The 24,100-nt window shown below is 29.6% G+C and overlaps 2 protein-coding genes across 5 annotated transcripts in view; one reads left to right on the top strand and one right to left on the bottom strand.

Annotated features, from left to right (window-relative positions):
• Nct (Nicastrin) overlaps window positions 1-24,100 on the bottom strand; it is a 95,430-nt gene that overhangs the window by 64,075 nt on the left and 7,255 nt on the right. The gene's annotated exons all lie outside the window — the stretch shown is intronic.
• On the top strand, window positions 503-21,261 carry LOC136984751 (dixin-like). 4 transcript variants are annotated; one of them, XM_067281859.1, is made up of 12 exons: window positions 504-703; window positions 14,209-14,340; window positions 14,537-14,623; window positions 14,704-14,787; window positions 16,226-16,279; window positions 16,361-16,453; window positions 18,869-18,958; window positions 19,029-19,178; window positions 19,292-19,400; window positions 19,486-19,594; window positions 19,676-19,784; window positions 20,820-21,261. In XM_067281859.1, exons 2-12 carry the CDS (start codon window positions 14,269-14,271, stop codon window positions 20,892-20,894), a joined length of 1,032 nt encoding a protein of 343 aa, XP_067137960.1. In that variant the 5' UTR covers window positions 504-703; window positions 14,209-14,268; the 3' UTR covers window positions 20,895-21,261. The 4 variants fall into 4 exon arrangements, with proteins under 4 accessions (XP_067137964.1, XP_067137960.1, XP_067137963.1 ...); XM_067281862.1 differs by lacking the exon at window positions 504-703 and adding an exon at window positions 6,645-7,088; XM_067281860.1 differs by lacking the exon at window positions 504-703 and adding an exon at window positions 6,645-7,385.

Raw genomic sequence — 24,100 nt, 5'->3', positions numbered from 1 at the left:
CCCACATTCTGAAGAAAAGTAAACTAAATTTTGATGTTTGCATAACCCTATATGGGTTTCTTTTATCATTCTAGCAACGTTACTGTATCTTTAATCTAGTATTCCTACACTTGGCCCTCCCCAACTACTTGGATCCAAGATCTACGAGAGATACTTTACCCGGATAAGGTAGACAGATGTTCTGGGGCACTCTCATTTCACTATATTAACATCTACCAAAAATAAAATCGAAGAAAGTAAAAATATTTGGCAAAGGATGAAAATAAAGTTAATTTTTATTTTCAATTTTAACTCCTTTTTTTATATAAGGATATTCCATTATACGTTCTTTCAATTAAACACTTATTTTTTTTTTCCTTTGTTTCTACGAGTTCTTTCTCAAAAACACCCTGGAAATTAATTTAAAGAGAATCTTAAAAAACTCGCACTCTCACACGAAAATAGTTTCCTGTCGAGTCTCGAGCGTGATCTGTAGGTTGTTACGTCACTCTCGAATCAGTAAGGGGCCAACAGGTCGACGGAGTGAGACCAAGACTGTCCCTCGGCGTAACAGTTGCCAGAACAGGTCTGGCCGCTTCTACCTGTTGCGACTTAAGATGGCGTAAAGGTGCACAGTGGCGCTGGATCTGGCTTCCAACGTCTTCGTCTTCTGAGGAATATTCGAGTGTGGATACTTCTTTTTTTAAAATTTGTAGACATGGAGGTAAGTGCCGTTGAAAGTTTTACACGTTTTGCTGTTAATGTTTGAAGGGTGGATAGAACGTATAGAGACACACCTACGTCTTATGATGGAAACGTGCCTTACAAAACGTAACACTTAAGAACAAGTATTCGATTACTACTTATGACAATCGCTTTACGATATCGGTAACTTAATATTTGACGAATGACACCGTAGATAAGGAACTAAAAGTTTAAATGTAAGTTATCAGCTGTAACTACCGAGTCGCCATTTAATACAAGGTTTACTTTATCTGCAATGAATTAAAATATAATCGTCGCTGCTTCTTAATTAGTTTTGGGAACTTTTTGCTTTTATAACCTTACTTATCTATTAATTTTATCATATTTTCTATAAAACTTCATTAACAATGTCGAATTGCAGAGTTCATTCCCTACTTAAACGTCTCATTAACTTAATACTTATAACCTTTTTCTTCATTAATTAAGTATACATTTTGAATTGAATATAACAAAATAGGTTTTTTAGAAACTGATATAATATTAAATTATATAATACTTAGATTAACATCACGATAGAACAGAGTAATCGCCTATAACTTAAGTATATTTAGGTTTAAGGTTAGTAGCCTACTTTTAATTTGGGCGAAGCATTCTGTTTTCGAATGAGGGCCAGAAGGATTGTCCCCCTTCTCATTAACTCGCACACAATTAAACTTAACATTCGAGGGCAATTATCGCCTTTGTTTCCACCAAAAAACTGTAAGGTAAGCGGCCTGTACCATTAATAACATCCTCACCTATTTTTAAGGACTGTGAACTTTTCCTTCCTATTCTGTAATATATATTACTTCACACCCTGCATCCAATAGAGCTAATTTTAATTAGATTTCTATGCTGAATTAACGAAACTATACATATCAAGAATAAAAGATTGACACTTCTAAAAACTTTGGAGGATATCTATCAGAGTTTAGGGTGAGTTCTGACAAAGTTCCACCTGTATAGTAAGCCAATTAAACTAGGAAAACTAAATATATTAACCTTTAAATTGGGTATTCTGCACAAAATTCGAATTCGATCGAGTCTTCGGAACGAAGTCGAATAACGAATTATTCATTTCTATAATTAATTTTTCGGGGTTAACAATGGAGGAAAAACTCCAACAACCTTAACCTCCGAATAAAAACAAAGAAGGAATGGAACGCGATGTAACGGGAAAGAGAACAAGTTATGCAAATGTCCGACATGACATATCAATAGGGTCTCACAACACTGGGCTCGTGACCCATACGACCCAATTGTGCCAAAACTCGTGTGTAAAGAACCCCGGTGTATTTTAATTTTGAATTAATCTATTCGTCAAACAATTTTATGCTCTCTGTGGCACCATTCCATTACGATTGATATAAATTTAAACTGAATGATAAATTCGTAGATAAGCCATTTAAACTTAAGTTAATACCTCGTAAGACAAGTTACAAATCTGCAGTTATTAAACATAGAAGAACATATAGCTATAGTATCCACTTCAATTATGTTCTACCTTTTAAATTAGGATCTATTAAAGGTGTAGCCTTGTAAATTAAGTCAAGTACAATAGATAGAACTATTAAATTTACATTAAGCTAGAGAAAATATAAATTAATAATTAGCATCGTGACGCCTTTAAAGTTTGATATATTAAATGTTTCTTGGTCAAATTTTATAAGTTTAAATTAAAATTTCTAATCTAATGTTTGTAATTAACAGTTAAATGTATTTAGCGTGGATTTCATACGAACTGAAGTTTAAATATTTATATAAAAAAATAAAAATAAAATAAACATTTTTAACAAAATTAATTATTTAACAATTATAAAATTCTGGATTTTTAAGCTTATCATTGAGTCTTTTTTTTAATTATAGGAAAGTAAGACTCAATTCTATAAAGTATGTCATGATAATTAAATACATTGTTACAACTTTTCAAAAGAATTTTAAATATAAATCTAAAAATATTCTAAACTTTTCTATAAATTACAATTTATATTCAAGAAATACCGATTTAAAATCCATAAAGTATTCAAACCTTACTCATAACAAGTGATTTTTTTAGTGTTTACTCAGATGACTAATGTTCAAGTTACTATATTGAGTCATATCTCTTTATTCTTTTATTATACGTCATTTAAATTTACTTAACTTTTTACGACCCTGAATTTTTTATTTCTCCATTTTAAAAGGTAAATAGAAAAGTCGAAAAATACCACACAAAGTATGCCTTATTATTAAGCTTTTATGTACTCGTACAGTACAACTCTTTGTGTAAAGACTTCACTCGAAGAAGGAAAATCGGAAACTTGATTCTAAAATTAAAAACTCACACATCTTTTTTTTTTTTTTTAATTCTAGCATTAATCTCTTCCTGACACCAATTTGTTACATATTTAACTATTTTATCGCTCGTTAACTGTCCGAAATGGTTTTCTCGTAGACTCAATTCGATTTTATGTATAATTTCACGCTTCGAGTAAAGATTTAAGGCTACTAAAGCTTTTAGCATATTATAATTAGCATATGATACATTCATTTTAATACAAATTGATTAATTTATAACAGAAAAAAATCACCCAATTTACAATATACTTTTCCACCAATCGCTTTCAACGTACAAAAGGTAAAAGTTGGTTGTATAAAGACGTAAAAAATTGTAGTAAAATGTGTCATGTTTAGTAGTATAACTACATTAACTTTTAATATACGAATTATGCAATGTATGCTTAAGAATGAAGGTGTCGTTGATCCCTTTTCGCTCGACTGATAGTATTAGTCACAGTGAATACATCGCCTACAGGAAAATATAACGGTTCCTTAGTTATATTATTGATTCCATTCGTTTTTATCGAAAACTCTGTCCCTTTCGCTCGATTAATATCGTCTCTTCCGGAAACACCCTCTATCTGTATTCAGGTGAGTTTGATGTTTTGCATACCTCGACCAAAGCGACCGTGTTCTTTCTTTTCTAATTTTTAGTTCTTGGATTTAATTTAAGAAAGTTTATATCTTTTTTTAAAAAAAATAATTATTCCTGTCTTCTGCATTGCTGACTTTAATTATGTAATTTAAACACGATTGATAATTACGCTGTTATAGCAAGAAAAATTCCTGTTCGGTGGGATCCATTCAGAATGGAATTGCATAAACATTGCGAGTCGCACGATGTTGCTAGTCCAATAAAGTTTTATCATAAAGTAAGATTACTACTCACTTACTATAAATATTAAATGGCAAAAGAGATTAGATAATCTTTAATAAATTTTATTTTTACCAAGTTAATGTTCAAATGAATTCCGAAGCGTGAAAGATGAGGAAGAGATTATCTGATGGATGATGCTTTACGAGCTTAATCATCTCATTAGCATTAGGTTCAATAGAACTATTTGTTGAAATTCGTAAATATTGTAGAATTAAGTATGATAGTTAAAGCTCAATAACCTCTATATACAGAACTGATTTTTATCTTTCGAATGAATTTGAAAAATAAGATAACATTCACAAACAAAAAAAGAACTGACTCATACATAGATTATGTAGCTACGATTTTGTACTAGTTGATTATAATTTTACTATAATTAAAGAGTAAAAACGTATTAATTTTTTAATATAAAACATAATTTTATTCTATACATTTGTCGTAATGATATCTGATACCAATAAAATCATTTCTAAAGTACTTAAGACCTGATATATGCCAGTAGAATAACAATTAGCCTATCTCTATTGTGGATTGCAGAGACATAAAAACTGTATATCTGATATCGAATCGATCATTATTATCCAAAAAAGTTTCTCAATAACGAGTATTAAACTCCCAAATTATAATATAAAAAGTATTGCACTAAAAACCGAACTAAAAAATATTCTCACACATTAATTGGATGCCACGAAAATTTTATCATCGTAAAGTATCGCGACTTCACTTTAATTAAGATCTTTAAACAAACTAGAAATGTACCATATACAAATAACGTCGATACCTTCTATTCTTCTTTTGGTAATTAAGTAGAGATGAGAAGATAGAAGGGTAAGAGCCATTCTTTCATTGCCTCTTATCAATGACATGCTAGTACACGACGAAAGAAATAAAAAGCCCCGGGTGATGCCACTTCCCAATTCTCTCGACAATAAGGCAGTAAATGGATTATAAACGCGAATTTACGAGGCTGGTTGTAAAAAATTGATCATAATTGCTGATAGTGTCCACTAGAAAGGGATAATGGATCGTAAGAACGACAGGAAGAGGCCGAGTTCAAATCCCGAGAAAACAAATTACGTCACGTAATGAGGAGAAAAGGACAAAAGTGAAATGTATGGTCTTATCGAAAGGCTTTCGAGTTGCATAATTTCCTCTAATTAAGAAGTCAAAAGTTAATTTGGTTAATACACGTAGATACGGCTCTAATTTTTCTTTTTAACATCGTTATGGTAACTTTTATCATTATTATTGGTAGATAAAATACCGAGGCGATATGCCTAGTGTAGCATGTAAGTGCAGAAGGCAGCATCGACCTCGTGTCAACAACCTTTATCCATCCTAAACACGATAAGAGGCGCATCACACGCTTCTTTACTGAATGTGCGTATTATCTCCCCGACAAAGCCAATAGTTTTGTGGCTACTCATTGAAATGTAACGTAAAGGATAATTATGAAATTCGTAAAACGAAAACAGATTTGAACACAATTGATTAATTATGAATACTTATTAATGATTTCTGAAAATTCTTTTTTATAAAAGCCCTGAAATATCTAGAAAGTCGAGAAGATTTCATTGATTTTTTTACCACAAAAACCTAAACTCTGTTTCCAGTAAGTCATATATTTCCATTGACTTGTGAGTAATAAAAATTCCATTCCTGCGTGATTTAAAACCATACAAGTCATATGTCATAATAAATTATGTCTAGAATTTTGAGAGAAGACATGAATTTTCTTTCGAATACCTTGGAATGGAAGAATTTCGAATACAATCTTCTTTTTTTTTCTCTCTCTCTCTCTCATGAATAATTCTGGAAGCAAAACCCACGTCGAAACCAAACCAGATGAATCATGTCGGATCTAAACGGACGGGTCAACGTTTTTGGCATGTAACCCCGAGAGGCATTTTTTCCGCCCACACGAGCAGGTGAGAGTGAGGATCTACCCGTCTGGGTGTGGAGAAGCCGCGCCGTCGCATCGGCTTAATTAAAGAAAAACCGCATCCCAGCATTTCGGAACTTCGTGCCAATTAGTTTTATCTCATACACGTGACCGTCTCATGAAGTAGATAAAAATCGTTTATTTGTAGGACGAACGACGCCTTCGCCTTTCTCGTTCTTAATCTTTGTTTGCACCTTAAATCACGCCTTCTGGCACCTTTAACAGTTTGTTTTATCATTGTATTTGATACTTTTCTATTGTTTTCGATTGAAAAACCTTTTATACGTTGAAATCTTTACAATGAAACTAATTTGCATCTAGTTGAAATGTTTAAACTAAAGAAACAGGCTTACTAAAATTTTAGAGACGATAAGTGTTCTGAATTCATTAATACTTGGAAACTTTGTAAAAAAATTCAGCACCAGCGTATAACACATGTAAAGGATATAAATAATATATTTTTCTACAGTATAACTTTTTCGATAAATCAATATAATCTTAAAATGTTTATGGGTAACACGCTTTATTCAGAACTCGAAGATGTCGAAGGCGAATTAGATGGATTATCTAACATCCTATGTTACAGTATCTAAATAGTTCGTGATTATTGTATATAAGTTTTGTAATCTGAGACTTACGCATATCTTTTTCGAGTGGTAGAGATTATCACTAGCAAGAATTCCCACATGTCTAGCTATCTTTAAACACCTCCGTAATCCACCTGTATACCTTGGAATACATATTCTGTCTTACAACCGGTTTCGTATGTCACAACGTATCATAAAGCCACAATAATTCTTTTTCGTGTTCAAATGATAAAAGAAAATACTCGGGACCACCCCTTCTCTTCGCTTTACTACTCTAAATTGAATAATTGTTGTAGCACCTTTTTTGATTTGACTCTTTAGTGCGGAAGGTGTCGAGAACACGATCTGCATCCTCCTTTCTCACGCTCTATAACTAGGAAGCGGTTTACCTTTATAAATGCCGAGCTGGGCCCACACATAACTCCGTCGAAGATTATTCTACGTAAAGGTATAAGGCGTTTAAAAACATCATCTCGCGCGGAGATAAAGTGTTTCGTGTTGTTTCTAAGTCGACCAGAGTCTAAATCTTTGGACTTTAATAAGCGTGAAGTTCATTGAACAAAACTAGCAACTCGAAAAGTACAATCGGTGTCGCTTTCGATTTAAAGGCTACACCGATCGAGTGACATATCCGCATAAGGTGAGTTTCTTCGTCGTTTAGTCTTTTTAAAACTTGTTTTCAAGAGGGGAATATTAACATTGCAGCTAGGAAGTTCTAAAGTATCAAAAAGTAATTAAAGCCGAAAAGATTTCTACTTTTTGTTATATTTATAACGGAATATTTAGTCACCAATATCACTTATCAAATAATTCATCATAGACGTAATCTCTATCGTATAAAATGCATTAAATACTTTATCCTCCGATAAGATAAACTGTTTAATCCTCTCCATTAAATTTCTACTCGAGTTAGAAGCGTCGTTGTTCTGCATTTAAAGTAAGTTGATTTTTCATTTGACGTTTCTAATTAAGCATCAATTCCATTTAAACTTCGGTATTTATTATTTTCCCCTTAAGAAATTTAGGATCTTTCTACCATAATGCAATTTTAAAACAGATTTCCGAACTTAATTTCCGTATTATCAGAACTCCATTAAGTACAAATTTCGATAACGGTTTCCAACGTGATAGCAGCGATATAATAAATATGCTGGCTACTAAATTAAAATAAACGTTGAACTATTATAAAAGACTAAATTTTCTGCACCGAATGACACACGGCACTAAATTATACGCTTAAATAATTACAAATTTGTAAAGCAAATGCAGAAAATATCCGGATCAAGTTATGAGTGTAAAATAAGAGAGATAATCCATTTCTCTTAGAATTTTACATTCTAAGCCATCTGGATCTTAGAATGTAAAAGAAATTGGATTTTCTTTTACATTTTAAGATCCAGATGGCTTAAGTTTCTAGAATTAGAAAAGAGTTTCCTTTTGGGGAAGGGCATGTCGCCCCGCTTCCTCTTCAAACGAGTAGAAGAGCCGACCGTCGACTTAAAACAAAACAATTAGAGAGGTACGAGTCTGTCTGGTCGCATTCCCACGGATTTGGGTGTCGCCTACGCCGGTAGGGACAGGGTCACGAGTTTATATAGAAGTGGTTCTATTTAAAGCGATCTTATCTTTCCCTTTTGCTTCTTCCTGACCCGAGCCTGCTGCCAGAGATGTCTCCGAACTTCGGTCACGTCTCTGACCCGAACTTACCTATGCATAATTATTAAATGAAAATACTAGTCGAATGGTAAATAGCGATTTCGACAACACCTGTTAACGTAGAACGAAGATTAATTCTCTTCTCCGTCCCGCTCGGTTACACCTGTTGGTCATTAAGAATAATTCCCGATTTTTCATTCATCTCTCCCTCGTTAGCTTTGCCAAAAACAAAATTATAACTTTATTACGTGATCAATTATTGTATAACCCCCGAATACTGCGAATGAAGATAAGAACAGAATATATTCTGATGCGAGTGATGTCACCGCCCTTCTTTATGCTTTGGAATAACAAAATTTCACGCTCGCCTTAAAAAAAAAAAAAAAAAGTATTATTCAAAATGCGTAACTTATTGTTGTTTATCTCCTCAATTTTTATCGTTATCGTGAGAATTATGTAATGAAAATTACTGAATATTTACTTTACACGTTTATTAATTCTTTAATAATAAAAATATACGTAAACAATCGATTTAAAATTCTAAAAAAAAGAAAAATATATATATATATATAGGCTATTTGTTTAATTTGCATACGCTAAAAATGAAAATCGCTTTATTAATTCAAAAATATCTCTCTTTAAACCTGTTTATAATTAATTATTCACAGATTTAGTCATTAAATTATAAGAAAAGGAACAAATTATTACAATTTTTCTTTAATAGAATCATTACTGATTTCGTTTTTACTTAGAACTATTGTGATTCAACTTTTTTAAACTAAAGAAGATAATGAAAATTTTCTATATTTTTGTAATTATACATTCATCGAAAAAATATAGAAACATTTGGAAAAAAAACGATGCTTCATTTATCATTTCTTTAATTAAAACATATTTGAACGTGAATAAATCATCTTTTATCGATTATTGAGAGAGTTAATTAAGAAAATATTAAATAAAATAACAAAAATGCAGTATTAATAAATAACATCGCTTAATATTTGTGTTTTTTTAAATAATATTTTGACTTTTTCTATCGTATGGAGCATTAAAGGGAACCTTTTTAATCATAGTAATCGTGGGTTCGTCTAGGATCACAGTGGAGCAGCTGTAGGGTTTCTCAAACGGGATCTCGGGATCCCGGCTGTTTTTTTTAACCTGGGAAATATCCCGGGAAATTCTTCTCATCCCGGGAAATCCCGCAAATTTCTATAAAAGTTCACGTTTTTCTTTTTTTTTGTGTGTGTGTGTTAAGGTTGAGGAAATTATGCAAATAGAAAGTATAATTAAATCATAAACTGTCAGAATACATTTGTATTTATAAATTTTAAGCCTGCTTATTAGTTTTTTAAATTTTTGCTCGTTATGACATCTCACAGATTTTCAATAATCAATACGTATTTGTGAACAGGACTCTGAAAAAATTCTTTACTTGTCAAAACCTGTAATATCTTGAATAATTGCACCGATGCTGTCTTAATTTTTAACCATGCCCAGTAGCTTCAATAACTGCATTATGTTAGATTGTGCAAATTGAGCAAGAATAGAAACGAGTACGAAGTATGAAGTTTTTCTTCGTAAATCTGATTATTAAAGCCAAACGAACTGCCGAATTATCGGGCTATAAGCTTGATACAGCTATTAAAACAACCGAGGTAGACAAATCAAGAATACTCGAGAGCAAAAGAAGTACAGTACTACAATCTCGAAAACGAACTAGAAATCTTCCAGGCTACGGGTGAAAAAACACATAACATCTGTCTTCTGTTAAATGCATTAAACACGATTCCACCCACATCCATTGAATTGGAAAGGGCATTTTCTGTAGCGGGACTTTTCATTATTAAAATAATAACCAGATTGAATGATCGGAGTATTGATCATCTTTGGTTTTCAAAAATCTTATAAAAATTTGCAATAATATTTTGTATTATGTTTTATTTAAAAAACAAAAATTACCTTCTAAGTTAGAAGTTTGATCTAAGTTCATTTTTTCTTTAAATTTTTAACTCGATTCAAAGGCATTTTTTGTAAGCAGTTTCCAACAAACTTTAATAAATTTTTACGTAATTCAAAGGTAATTTTAATATATATTTTACACAGCATTATTAATATTATGATTTTGGAGGTTGCAGAACGTATTAAATTACTTTTAAAAAGGAAAAAATAATAATTATATCATTCGATTTCAAGATATTTTTTATATTTTAAAAATAATTAATTATATCCCGGGAAACAGTTCACTTTTTTTTCTCCGAAATCCCAACAAGCAAAAGACCAGGAAATGAGAAACCCTAGGCAGCCGGATGGGAGGAAATGGAGTCCTGGGACAGACCACCCCGAAAATTTTTGAGGGCGCAGGATGGATTCGGGTTTCCCAGAGAGGCTTGGCTTATCAATCAATATAGATTTATCCTTGAATCTGTTAGAATTACAAGCATAAATCCTCAAAATATATTTTAAGTGCAAGGATACTTTTTCTGTTTCTTGTACGCGATTTTGTATCAGAATGGCAACGTCGAAAATTCTTCTTATCGATCTAATCTGTAAATATTGATTATGTTTAAATAGATATTAAGAACTTAATTTACATCATTACATATAAAAAAAATAAATAGTAAACTTTTCAATTGTTTTACACATTTCTATCATATAATATTTACGAGAGATCTTTGATTTGATTTGAATAAACTTTGATTTATTTGAACGTTTTATTAAAGCAATGAGTTAAACTCCACAAATTGTTTCGTTAGAATAAAACAAATGTAAATTCACTAAATAAATTTTTCTTAATTATAAATGGTTTATAATTAAAATAAACGATTATAATAACTCAATTCTTCGTTTTATTTTCCATATACTCGCTTAATTTACCTGATTTTTTTAAATTTTGATATTGATGAAGAAGTAATAGATTTCCCCTTTTAAGTCATAAAAGGTCATTTAATAATTGAAATAAAGAAGAAATATTAATTCATTGATTTTTAATATAAATAATAGCAATAATAAAATTAATTATTTTCTATAAATGCTCCCAGAATACCAAATTAATTATAAGCGTATAGAAAAATATATGTACGAAATTAATAGCTTAGTATATATAATTATAAACATTAATTTTACAATAGAAACAATATTTTATGTTTTCAACTTAAATTCCACATCTTTCGAAGTACAATATTGATTTATATCATTAAAAATACATAGTTTTATCGAACATTTCAAGACTTTTCCTTTGCTTATTTAAAAAAGAATAATGGTTTTTAAATTTATATTATTAGCTAATATGATAGTAAAGTATATTTAAATACAATTTCCAAAATCATTATTAGAAATAATGGTTTTATGACTTTCCTCTATGTTTATATCCTTTAATACCTTTCAAACGAGACTTTGTTCATTCAGTTTATCATTAAAAAAAGCAATAAATTCTTTATTATATCATTATTAAATCATTATAACTAACGTAATTTATCAAATTAAAATATATAAACTCTATTATTAACTTCGAATTAATTTTATAAACAACAATACATCATTATCAAGTTAACTCTGTCTTCATTAATTTATTATGATATTCTGATGAAAATAATAAAGATGATCAATAAATTTATAAATAATTAAATCGTACTTAAATTTATAAGTAATAATGCGTGATTGATTTAGAAGGAAGATTTATCAAGATAATTAGTTTCTTCGTTGTAACTAAAATAGTCTTGTATGCTTCTTGATCTTCTTCCCTATCTTTGTTACTATCTTCTCTTAGGAACTGAAATTATGCCAGATAATCGCTGTTGAACTAAAAATGCTTTTAAGTTCTGAGAAAAAATATCCTTTATTATTTTGTTCTCATTTCTTAACTATGCATTTCAAGTTTCATCACTAACTGCGGTTAGATTGCACTTTGCGAAAATCTTTATGTGGCACGCAGAGCAATTATGGTGGGAGGTTTTCCTCTTCCCACTAATTCCATCTCTAAACACATTTTATAATTGTTTCTCCGGGACAAAAACCTTTAGGACATCAATTTTAGGATAAATAAAATATTAATAAATCCGCATCTTAATAACTAATATTTATATTTACACCTCCGGCCACGAAGAAACATTTAAATCCTGATGGTTTTTTTTAATATTGTACATGTTTGGAACTGACACAAATAGAATAAAAACTACTACGATGCGTAAACATAGCTATGAGGTAAGGAAATGCTCTAATGATTCCGATTTTTCCTGCAAATCTACGAATTTTTTCGATTTTAAACTGCGTTAGAGGTTTTCTTATAGTCTAAAAAATAATACAATTTCTATCGAGCTTTCAGAATTATATTTGTAAAGCTGTAACACCTTCAGAAAACATTAGAATTACCAGAAAATAAAATATAAAAGAAATTGTTCAACATATTCAAGTCATTTTTCATCATTAAATTATTATTTTTTAAAATATTATTCGATTATAAATGACAATATCCGGCGCCAGTTAGCTCCAACTCAATTCAACTGTTTTTTTTTTTTTGTAAGATATTTAACTGTATAATTTATTAGGTAGTTCCTCGGATTTTCTTATAAAAATGGAAATTATGTAAAATTACTATGTTTCTACTAAAACAATGCAATTGATAAGTCAATTTAGGAAGCATTGTTCGTGAAAGTGTTCCATAAATAAAAGCAAACTGTCACGGCTCGTACAGCAATCTCTAGTTTTATAACAATATAGATTTTATTACGATAATATCGAGGCCTATTATTTGTTTCTTTTGACTTTTTTCTACTGATCGAAGATTGTTTTTTTTTTATGCAACGTCCTTGCATTAAAAACTAATTCAATGAATATCTCTCGGAGGCAATCGAACGGATCAGTAGACAATTGGGTTACTTCTGCCACAGCAAAGTTATTATATTTATGATTGTTATTCTATCGTCTTAATCGAGTTTATTATAATAGTAAACAGTTCTATAAGTGTAGAAAATTTGAGATAAATATTTCTAAACAAATTCGTCGATGAAAAGATTTTTTTCTGGTCAAGATGACAAAATTTGCACGCATGAGTAAAATTGATTTAAGGAAGGAATTATAAATTAAAATCAATAAAAGTGTGAAAAATATAATTAATTAAAATGCCGGAAGGAAAAGCAATGAAAATTCAGCTTTTTTGAGACATTGAATACTACAAACCGAAAGGAAAAATTCCGTTCTATATTAGAAAAAGCGTTGTCAGATAAAATTCACTTCGCTTTATGAATATAGAATTTTTCAGGCCAAATGCCCGGACAGACACCCCCCTAAACGCCCACAGAATAATGTCCTTCTATTAAAAACAGGAACAAAATGTGGGACTGTAATAGTGTGACCTCGTGCAAAGCAGTCCAAGTAGAGTAAAGCGGAATGCCGAGTCACGTTTTAATACGATCTTTGACCTCATCGATTACATTATAGGTTATTAACGATCATCTCTATTAATTCTATTGTTGTGAGGATTAGTTTAATAGAATGGAAATTTTTTTATTGAATTATTTTGAATAAGTTGAACTCTTTATTGTTTATGACGTGACGTTTATCTCTAAGCGTGTTCTTTGCTCGCTTGTGGCACAATTTGGAGCACTTCAGTTACAAGATATAAAATTCACTCAGACCTTCTAATTAAGGCGGATTAAGGCATTTTTAGGTGATCGAGCCGATTAATCATTCTCTTTAGATCGTGTCGTGTCCTAGTCTACATAAGTTTTATCCCTTTACTTTTTCAAACGCCTACTACTTCACTGATATCGCTCTTTAGTGGACTCTGTTCTACAAGGTTACTTTTCAAGTGACTCTTCGACAAAACGGGTTGCTGCAGATAAAAAAAGAAAAAGAAAAAATTGCTAATTTTCTACGATCTTTCGGGATTTAAGCTATAGAAGTCTGTAGGATTATAACCTTTTTTATTTTATTTTTCTTTCTTTAGTTTCTGCATGTTTATGTCTGTGAATGATGAGGCACTAGTATAGGAGAGTTAACAAAAAAGAAAAATAAAATTGAAGGCAGTGGTGGGGCAAGTGGTTGATGGTAACACAGCTGCAGCAAGTAATGTCCTTGGGTGATCTTGTTTCATTTCTCTCTTGTAGGAACTAACACCAAACGCATATGCGTCCTGAGTTTTGCAACTGAATGCAGAGTTGCAAAGAATGGGGACACCAAGAACTTATAGGTCGCATGATGGCATTTTTACGGCATTCCTCAAGTGTACTAAACGTGGGGTAAGTGCAAGCGGAATGAAAAATAATTTCTTTTCTCTATTTTAAACAATTTCATTTGCTTCTTCCGCAAACTGTAAGATATAATAGAACTAATCGGGAAAAAATTCTAACGTTTATTTATATTTAATGAAAAATTAATTTAAATTACATAAAAAATATATTTAAGCAATTGGGTTTTAATTTTTTCTTCATTTAGTTACTCAGAAGTCACCGTCCATCAGATATGAGAAACGAATCTGTCCCTTCCGAATTCCATCATCTGAATGGAGATGCTACTACTAAAGTACTAAAGTTTATTCTTAAAATAATATGAATTTATATTAACAATAATATAATATATAAACATTTCAAATATAAATTCAGAATCATAAACAAGATGGAAAAGATGCTTCTCCCGGAAATATCGGAAGAAAAATGGAAAATGACGTACAGTCAACGGAAGATCGCGTAAGTTAATTAATTTAAAATATAATATCATATAAAATTTGATATATTTTTATGCGAAATTGATCAACTTCATCGATGAATTAATTTATAAATTAAATACTACGAATTTACTTATTATATAATTTTATTTACAATTATATAGGCCTATATTTTCTAAATTAAATCTTTTAAAAATCCTTAAAATATTAATTGAATTTTAGTGATTTTAATCTGAAAAATATACATTTATTAAATTCTAAATTTGTCAAAGATAGGATTATGTTTATAGAATATTATCGACATTTTCTCCATTATAATACTTAATTTACGTAAGTTAAAAGTTTAACGTTATCAATTGATGTGTATAAATAAAGGAATCATTAATCTATATTTAAATAAATAGATATTCAGATTATACTCTTAAGATATTTTACAAGATGATATCTTTATGTTAAATTTGTTACAAGTATCGGAATTTAATTATGATAGATTGCGTATAACATTAATTTTAAACGGGAAGGCTATATTTTTGAGTAAATCTTAGCGATAAGAGTCAGTATATAACACGAAATTGTACCGCCTGAGTACCAGTCTGTGCATTTCCTCTCATAAAAGTTATTATAAAAGGATCATTTTATCCTGTTAATCGTGTTTTACTCATGGAAGGAACGTTTTATGGATATGGAAGTTGTAAAACAGTAAAACCTGCTCTTTACTGTTCAAATTTTTTTTGTAAGGGAGTTATAAACAATCGACTATAAAAATACAACGATTGAACACGTTTATTGAAATGCTACCATTGCTTTCTTTAATGGTTTTAGTTTACAATAATGCTCATTGACAATTTCCTATAGGAAGCATGTCATAAAAAAAAAAATAGACAGAGTAAATTTCAGCACGTTTCTATATAAAATGAATTTATATATAATTGGAAGAAATTATATTTACATTAAAAATCGAAAAGTCATTAGATTTTTTTTAAATAAATTGATTTCTAAATACAAATTTTTATAATTTCTATGAATAAATTAAAGATCTCATTTTAAAAGTTAGCTCGAATTACTGTAAATATATATCCTCATTTAAATTTTTAAAAAGTTAATTTATGAATATATTCAATATTTAGAAATGAAAAACTACGTGTTTTAACATATAATTTTTTCTAAAATTTATTAATTAATAAATATTTATAAACAATTGCTATGAAACGGTGTAAGTTCGATGGCACTTTAACACGTTTTGTTAAAAAATTAGAAAGATACCTTCGACCGAACACGTTCATGTTCTTGGAAGTTAAACTTATATCCGTGTTGGAAATTATGCGAAAAGTAGACAAGTTTGACCTTGAATAGGAAAACAATGCTTGGCTTTTTACCTCTACTTTTCTCATCTCGCATTTTCCACTTTCATTTTCTACAGATGATTTATAATGCTCTTTTATATATATATATAATTCCAGTCGAATGTTGTTAAAAGGTTGGAAGAAAGAGAAAGAGAAATCATGCGGTTAAAGGTATGATTTTTATTGTTAAGAATGTGTCCCTTAATGAAGGTTTCTGACGGTGCGAATTTAAAGAATGATGCTACCTTACAGGAAGAGTTAGGAAGGCAAGAATTGGAATTGAATAATCAAAAGGATCAATATAGCGATGCACTTAAAGATTTGTCGCTGGCGACAAAAGCTAAAGTAAGTTTTTATTCATTTTTATACAGCCAAATTTCGATATAACGCCTTTCTAGATAGAGCCAACCTCGTGAATTATCGAGAATAAATATTCTTTTTAAATATTAAATAGAAAACTCTTCAGTGTTCGTGAGTTAGTAAATATAAGATTTCTCATCTCAAATGACATTGATATCACCGAATTGACTTTCAAACTCTCAAATTCACATATAGATCTCGTTACGCGCCACACTCGCTTTAGTGCCAATTTTAGAGGCGGCGCTAAATCGAAGTTTGGATGAAGTTTAATTTATTTAATCTATGAAGTTAGAGAAACGATTAGGAATATTAAAAGATACATGAAAATGGAGATAATGTAATAATTATCTTTTAAATTACAACTAAAAATATGTACAGTACAATAGGGGTTGGTATTCAAGTGGATAGATATAAGAAACATCACATATACGAAATATATAAAAGGATTACCCTAAAATTAAAATTTCTTTTTTTGTGTGTGATCTGTGCACTATAGAAAAGAAATAATTATTTTTCTCTTTTTCCATGTTGACTACAACATAAGGTGTAATAAAAATATATATATATAATTTTTGTATTATTGTTCAAGGTTGCACTTCTTAAACTATGGAGAAACTTATAGAAATATGACTTTGATTTAAAAAATTATTAATTTTAATATATAATATAAGTATTTTTAATATAAAAGGTTCTAGTCTCTAGTCCAAGAAGACAAAATAACAGAAACCAAAACGAATGATTTTTGTAATTATAAACTAATTATAAAATCATCTCATTTTCTTAGTAATGGGAGGATACAAAATTTCTGAAATTTAATTAAAGGCAGCGAAATTTAAGAAATGTTGGAAAAAACTCCGTGTATAATTATCTTATATTGCAAATTTAGAATTTTTATTACTCATAAAAGTACAATTTATTATAATTTTTAACGTTATAAAATAAAGAAAAGAATTTACTTTCATTAACTTCTTTTTTTATACTCTTACTGATAGGATTTTCTATCTTTTATATCAAATTCTATAATTTTAAAAGTTTAGATTGAATTTATTAAAATAAAACTTTTTTTTTTCACTCCTTTCTATACACTCTCTCGGAGCGATGACACAATTATAATGAAATTCTATATATCAGTTGATAGTTATCGATGGTCCGAACAAAGAGGAACTTTGTACCAACTTTATCAATCTTCTCACGATAATTAAATATTGTTACTCTTCTTAAAATAAAATGTTAATTTTTAAAGTAATTAATTTTAGAAATTTTTTACCACTATCTTCGATTCAAAATGGCTAGAATTACTTCTATTGTGATACTTAATTAGCTAGAATGAATAAATAAAATTTGAGGAAAATTTTATTTTTAAAAGAATTGTTAAAATATAAATTTTAAAATAAATTTTTTAAGTATGACTTTTTAATAATCAACTTACAGTGAAACTAATTATAAAATCTGATATATTCAAATGCTTTAATTAATTTTGATAGAAATTATATATAAATACTTTATATATTAAAAAATACTTATTAATTGAGTAGCAGTTAATATTTATAAAATAAATACAAATTTATTTATAACTTTAAAGTTTTTAATTCGAATAGAATTTTGTTTTAATTGTAATAAAATTATATGATCTCAATAACGGTAAATAAAATTTATATTTATTATTCATGGATTTAAATTAGTTTTTTTTTTGTATCTAACATTATCCTTGAATTTTTGCATTTAAAATAATTTAACAGGTGTTTTTATTTTTTACAAATTTAATAAATTATTCAGAAAGTTATTTGTTTCTTTACTTTACTTTATAAAAAAATGAGTCTAATTAATTTCAACATATTACATGAATATTGATTAAAAACAAGAATGCATAAACAGTTTTATTGACAAGTTGTGCGCAATTAAAATTCATAGATGTAGCAAAACTTCAGTTTTATATGCAAATTTTTCCATTTTATTCTGAATGTTAACTGTTTACAGTTAACATTCAGAATAAAATGGAAAAATTTGTGGATTTTTATTAACATGTGGATTTTTAACGTTCAAAACGACTAAACTAGTATCTTTTTAATCACTATAATTAAGGTGATGCTGAATATACTAAGTTATCTTATTAAAGAAATAACAGGATCCTTCTAGGATTCCATATCAACATAAACCTTGCATTCACATACTACAACCAGAAAAGTTACTGTATGTAATCAACCAATCAACAGCCAAATTAATTGGGCAGAAATATAATTTCTGCCCAATTAATTTGGCTGTTGATTAAGTTTTACATGTTTAAGATTGGAATTAACTCCCTTTTCATAATTTATCTGTTACTTTTACTAACTACAGTATTTTATAAGATTAACAAATAATAAAATTAGTTTAAAAATCCATTTCTTATTTTCATTACAGAATAATATGTGCATTCAGTTGGTAGAACAAGAGAAAAGAGTGGCCAGATTAGAGCAATGTTTATCCTTACCCGTAGCCACAAGGTTACAGGTAAAATAATTGTAATATCATGTTTAAGTTTCACAAAATAATCTTTATCATGTATCAATTTAATTTGCAGCAAAGACAAGAACTTCAAGTAGTTCGAGAAGCGATAGATAGCTTACGTTTGTGTTTTCCTTCCAACGATCCGCATCAGCATACTTTAGATACTATCGAACAAAGTATTGCCACGTTATGCGAAAGGGTAAATGCTATCGAAGCTTTTAAGGTACGTTTATATCCAAATTAGAGATCGTTGAAGCATATTAAACGATACAATATACATACATATAATTTTAAGAATATAATACTTGTGTTTAATTTGTTCACCGTATCTTACAGTGTGATACCTCTAGCATTCCTCCAATAGATGAAGCTAGTGGGTTTTCCAGTCCTGCAGAACAATCATTCACCGAGAGCACATGGCACCAACCAGTACCCCAATTAAGAGGTACTTTTATAAGTTTTTGCGCCATTTTTCTTTTATATGGTTTGAAATTTTACAGGAATGTTAACCTTGTTTTTTTTATTTTTAGCCACGAATCCTTCTTATTACAGAAGTCATAGAGAATCGAAACATCCTACGAAAGTTTTATATTTTATGTCTAGATCGACTACTCCTTTTCAGTGCAGTATTCATAAAAGGTAACACTACATTTTCCTTCTCCTTTTTTTGTGGAGAAAAAAAAAGTTTCTAAGTATGATTTTTATATTCTACCATTTCAGGTTAGGTGAAATTACTTTAAGGGATTTTAAAACTCTTTTCGATCGTCCCGGGCAATATCGTTTCCATTTTAAATCGTTAGATCCAATTTATGGTGCTGTTAAAGAGGAAGTAAGTTTCAGTTTTATATACATATATACTTACAGAAAATTTCGAATTTTTTTATTATTTAATATAATTCTAAATATTTTATGTATTTTTAAAGTAATTTCCCGTAAAAATTTTTGATAAAAAAGTGTTATTTTTTTCAAAATAACCAAGTAGGAATTTAGATTAATTAATTAAGTGGCGCCATCTGTTGTTTAAAATATAGATACCGACATATAAAAAAAATTATTTCCATTATTTTCTAAATACATTGGAATGCCATAAAAAACGAATAGGTAACGTGTCTTGTCTAGCGAATAGATAATGTAAATGTTGTTAATTTGTCACTTTGCGTGTGACGTATGTCCACCTCTTTTTATCTACGTTCCTCTCGTTCAAAGTAGTTACACATCAGTTATCGAGACTAACAATAAAAACATTTAACATTAAATAAAAATAAAAAAAAATCCGGAAATTTAGATATTTTTTTCCTTTATAAATTGAAAATTCTTTACTTATTATAAAGAAGAAAATAATAATTACTCCACTACAGTCGATAGCTAACTTAAGAGTCAACGATAAACTTTATAGACCCAATAAAATCTAATAAAATAATAGTAGTAATAATAATAATAATAATAAAGGCCTTTCAAATATTGAGGCCCGAGTGGTTTGCCTTTCCGAGGCATATATAAAGCTTTAAAACCGGTATTATAGTTTTAAAACATAAAGAAGGATTTTTTTTTCTTCTTAATATACAAGAAATATAATTGAATAAATAATTTATGTGTTTGAGGCCCTTTAAATATGAAACTTGAGCCAAAAATCCCTGCTGGTCTCTGCAGGGAGAGAGAGCCTGATTATCGTTATAGTCAAGCCCTAATATCTATACAATAAGTCAATTTATTGTAATAATAGAATAGCATAAGTGGCTTAATGGTAAAGGAAAGAAACACCATTCAGCTCATATTTTTTTTTTTATATTTTGATACTTTATTTTCACAATATTTATTGAATTTTATATTAAATTAATAGTTTATATGATTATTTAAATTTTAGATCGTTCAAGATGATGATGTCTTACCAAGTTGGGATGGAAAAATTATAGCTTGGGTCGAAGAAGAAAACGGGTAAAATAATAAATAAAAAAACATTTATCTGTAGAATAAGTCAAACAAAAATGGTGCTCAAGTTCTCCATACGTTAACACACGCGATTAATTTGTTTATTTTTATTTGAGAAGAAACGAAAGGAGAGTGTTGTACATACTGTAAATCCAGTGCTGCAATGTCTTCCTATATATATTATATATATATATATATATACACTCACGAGAATATTTTTACTAACGTCAACCCGCGGCCACCTAAAATGGTTCGAAAATATTGTTAAAATATTTTGTACATTTATTTGTTATATAAAAACAATACGTGGAATTTGTAAACTGTACATTGATGTGCCGCTTGTATTGTTTGCTATTAAAATAATATAGTTTTATGAAGTCTTATTTTTTAATATTACTTACGATATATTCTCATAATACATTTTCTTTTAACTTCGAGAATAAAATTTAATCAGAATTAATAAAAATTGTTATTAAAGACACTAAAACCCATTATTTTTGTATGAGTTTATTGTACAAAATAAACTTAAAAAACTATAAAAATCACGTAAAGTATTCTTTACATTGTTCAGAATTCACAATGATGACTTATTAAAATAAAACTGTAAAGACAGAAGATTATAAATTAAATTTTGTATAATTTATTAAGAATAATGTTTCGAATATTTAATATTTAGAGTATATTAAATTACGTATTTTTTACATTAAGTTATTCAGTATTATTCTGAGTAAATTGTATCATTTACATTAAACCCATTCTTCAAAAAACTGTTATAATCTCTCTTATATAAGCAGATTTTTTAAAATAAATTTATTTAAATTCGTTAAAACCAAAATAAATAAAATGCAAATACAGTAAATGTACTTTTGTATGTTTAATATCAGAATTTTTTATCCTTTCAGTTTATTTCACTTTGTATAGGCCTAAAATGAAAAACTTGTAAAAGGATTACACTTTGTATATTTTCTGAAAACATTTTTATGTTTCTTAAGCAAAAGTGACGATGAATAACCCAAATGATACATTAGAAAATGTCGATAGAAACTCGATCGATAAAAAGATAGAAATACAGCAACGAGTTGTTTAACTTTCCCGTCAACATTTGGTGGCGCCATCTGTTATGATATTTTATTAAATATTTTTTATATTTTTAACTACAGTATTATGAAATAGCAAATTGCTTAATTTTGAGAGTAGGGATGAGTTTTATAAAAAGAATTGCAAATGCTAATAACGAGTAAAATCGTCATTCCATCATACCTACTGGGGATACACACGATCACCATTATCTCCCCACCCCCTCGACCTTTAACCACCAAAATTTAATAGCATCAATCTCCCTAATAAACAAACCTTCCTGAAAAATTTCCGAAATTTTCGACAAAAAGCACAGGAATTATTAAGCTTCAAACAAGGTGAACAAAATCGTGCCTCCCCACACACTGACATCCATACATACAGAAATTACCTCCGAAGTTTTTTGCATTTCTCGATGTTTAGGAGTTCTCCGAGTCCAAAAATGTAAAAATCTTGGGGATTCCTTTTTTGACTAATTGCCATACTTTCCCTCTGTGATATATAACAGCCGGAAAAGTAAAAATACAATATATTAATTCCGTATAAACTAGAAAATTTAAAAAAATTGCTTAAAAAGCATAATCTATACACTATACAGATATAAATGAGAATGTTTGTTTGTTTGTTCGCTATATACTCCTAGGCCGTTTGACCAATTGCTATGAAATTAGGCAGTTACATTAACATACTTCTAACTTAGATAATGTCGTATATCCGACCCCAAAATATCGATTGGATTTCTATAAATCAATTTCTATTTACAATCGATTTACTGACTTTACATGTAGTGGATCTATTGGCAAAGGTTTAAGAAAATAAAAAACTTCATATAATTTCTTATAAAAATATACATATATATTACATTCACTTAATTATTGCGACAGTAATATAGTGTGAAATAGATACTCTACATCAGATAACATATAGCACTTGCCTGCATGGAATTGAAAGTGTCTCCCAGTGACAAGTCTATAAGTATTTAATTTTTCACATCTAACAACTCGGGTTTTTTCATTTCTGAACGGTACTTTCTTAATTCTAATAAGTGCCCTTCAGTTGCCGAGTGGATAAAACCATCTAACACCGGTAGTTAGGATCGATGTTAGTCCGCTTAACGGGCTGGCCACGTGAAGTTTCTGGATTTTCTTCATGTTAGTAACACCGAAATAGGGTCCAGCTTCCCATAAGTCTTTCTGGGATGCATTCCCTAGGCAGATTGCTCACTTGTCGCGTTGTTGTAACCAAACTAATTCTAAAGAGCGATTATTTATTGTGACAGCGTCACAATGCCGGGTTGCAATATTTCGTCACAAAGTTCTCAATTCTTTTAGTAGTGTCTTGCCCCTGTACAGCATACTTTTCCTGTTAGCAATAGAGTCGTGCCGGTTATCTATCTAACTCCATTCAGGGAAAAATTTTGAATTGAAGTAACGTGACTTTCGGTCCGAATCGGAAGTTAGTATATAGTTAATCCGGGCCATGTCTGGAGTTAGACAGATGGAAGTCGAGACCATGTCTGCAACGGATAAATTTTCAGATTGGACTAGGACCGAATGATTCATCGACCGAGAATGAATAGCTACTGCTTCGGGGGTCAAAATTGATTAGAGACTGCATATATAAACGAATAGAAGAAAGCACTTCATTTTGTTACTTGCTACTTATTGCTGAGACATCTGCTAGTATGAAGCAAGGGAAAACGAATTGAAATCCCAGAATAGACTGAACCTTGGGGTACGGACGAGTGTCAATGACTTTAGACTTGTACCCGGCTAATATCCCTGTTAGCCGTAACAGTATCTGGTCTCGAATTTCATCTCTCTAGCTCCTTTCTCGAGATTAAGGAAAGACAGACAGGCAAATAGTCAGGCGAAATAAAAAAAATCTTGTAAAAATGCCAGAATAATTGTTTTATGTGATAATAAAGTGTTTATATCACAACCTATCCAACACAGATCACTTTTCAAATATTAATAATAGACCGATATTAATTACTAATCATTGACCATTCTGTCTTTCAGGAGGCGGCCAGTGACTACTTTTGGTCGAATTACTTCAACCACCTTCCGCAAGTCCCCTCTTTCCATCGAACCAGCGGTATAGTGGCGTTTGAATAGGAACATTACATAATACAAGGTT

The sequence above is a fragment of the Centruroides vittatus genome, unplaced genomic scaffold, assembly GCF_030686945.1.
Source record: "Centruroides vittatus isolate TY-2023 unplaced genomic scaffold, ASM3068694v2 contig_927, whole genome shotgun sequence".
In the NCBI taxonomy this organism is placed as follows: Eukaryota; Metazoa; Arthropoda; class Arachnida; order Scorpiones; family Buthidae; genus Centruroides; species Centruroides vittatus.
The sequence above is the reverse complement of the archived record's forward strand: the minus strand, read 5'-3'. Positions and strand labels throughout refer to the sequence as shown.

Excerpts from the sequence above, each read along its gene's own strand:
- LOC136984751 (XM_067281859.1), top strand. The coding sequence starts at position 14,269 with ATGGGGACACCAAGAACTTATAGGTCGCATGATGGCATTTTTACGGCA. Across the intron at positions 16,280-16,360 it reads GAGAAATCATGCGGTTAAAG|GAAGAGTTAGGAAGGCAAGA; the intron begins GTATGATTTTTA and ends GCTACCTTACAG. Across the intron at positions 19,595-19,675 it reads CAGTGCAGTATTCATAAAAG|GTTAGGTGAAATTACTTTAA; the intron begins GTAACACTACAT and ends CTACCATTTCAG.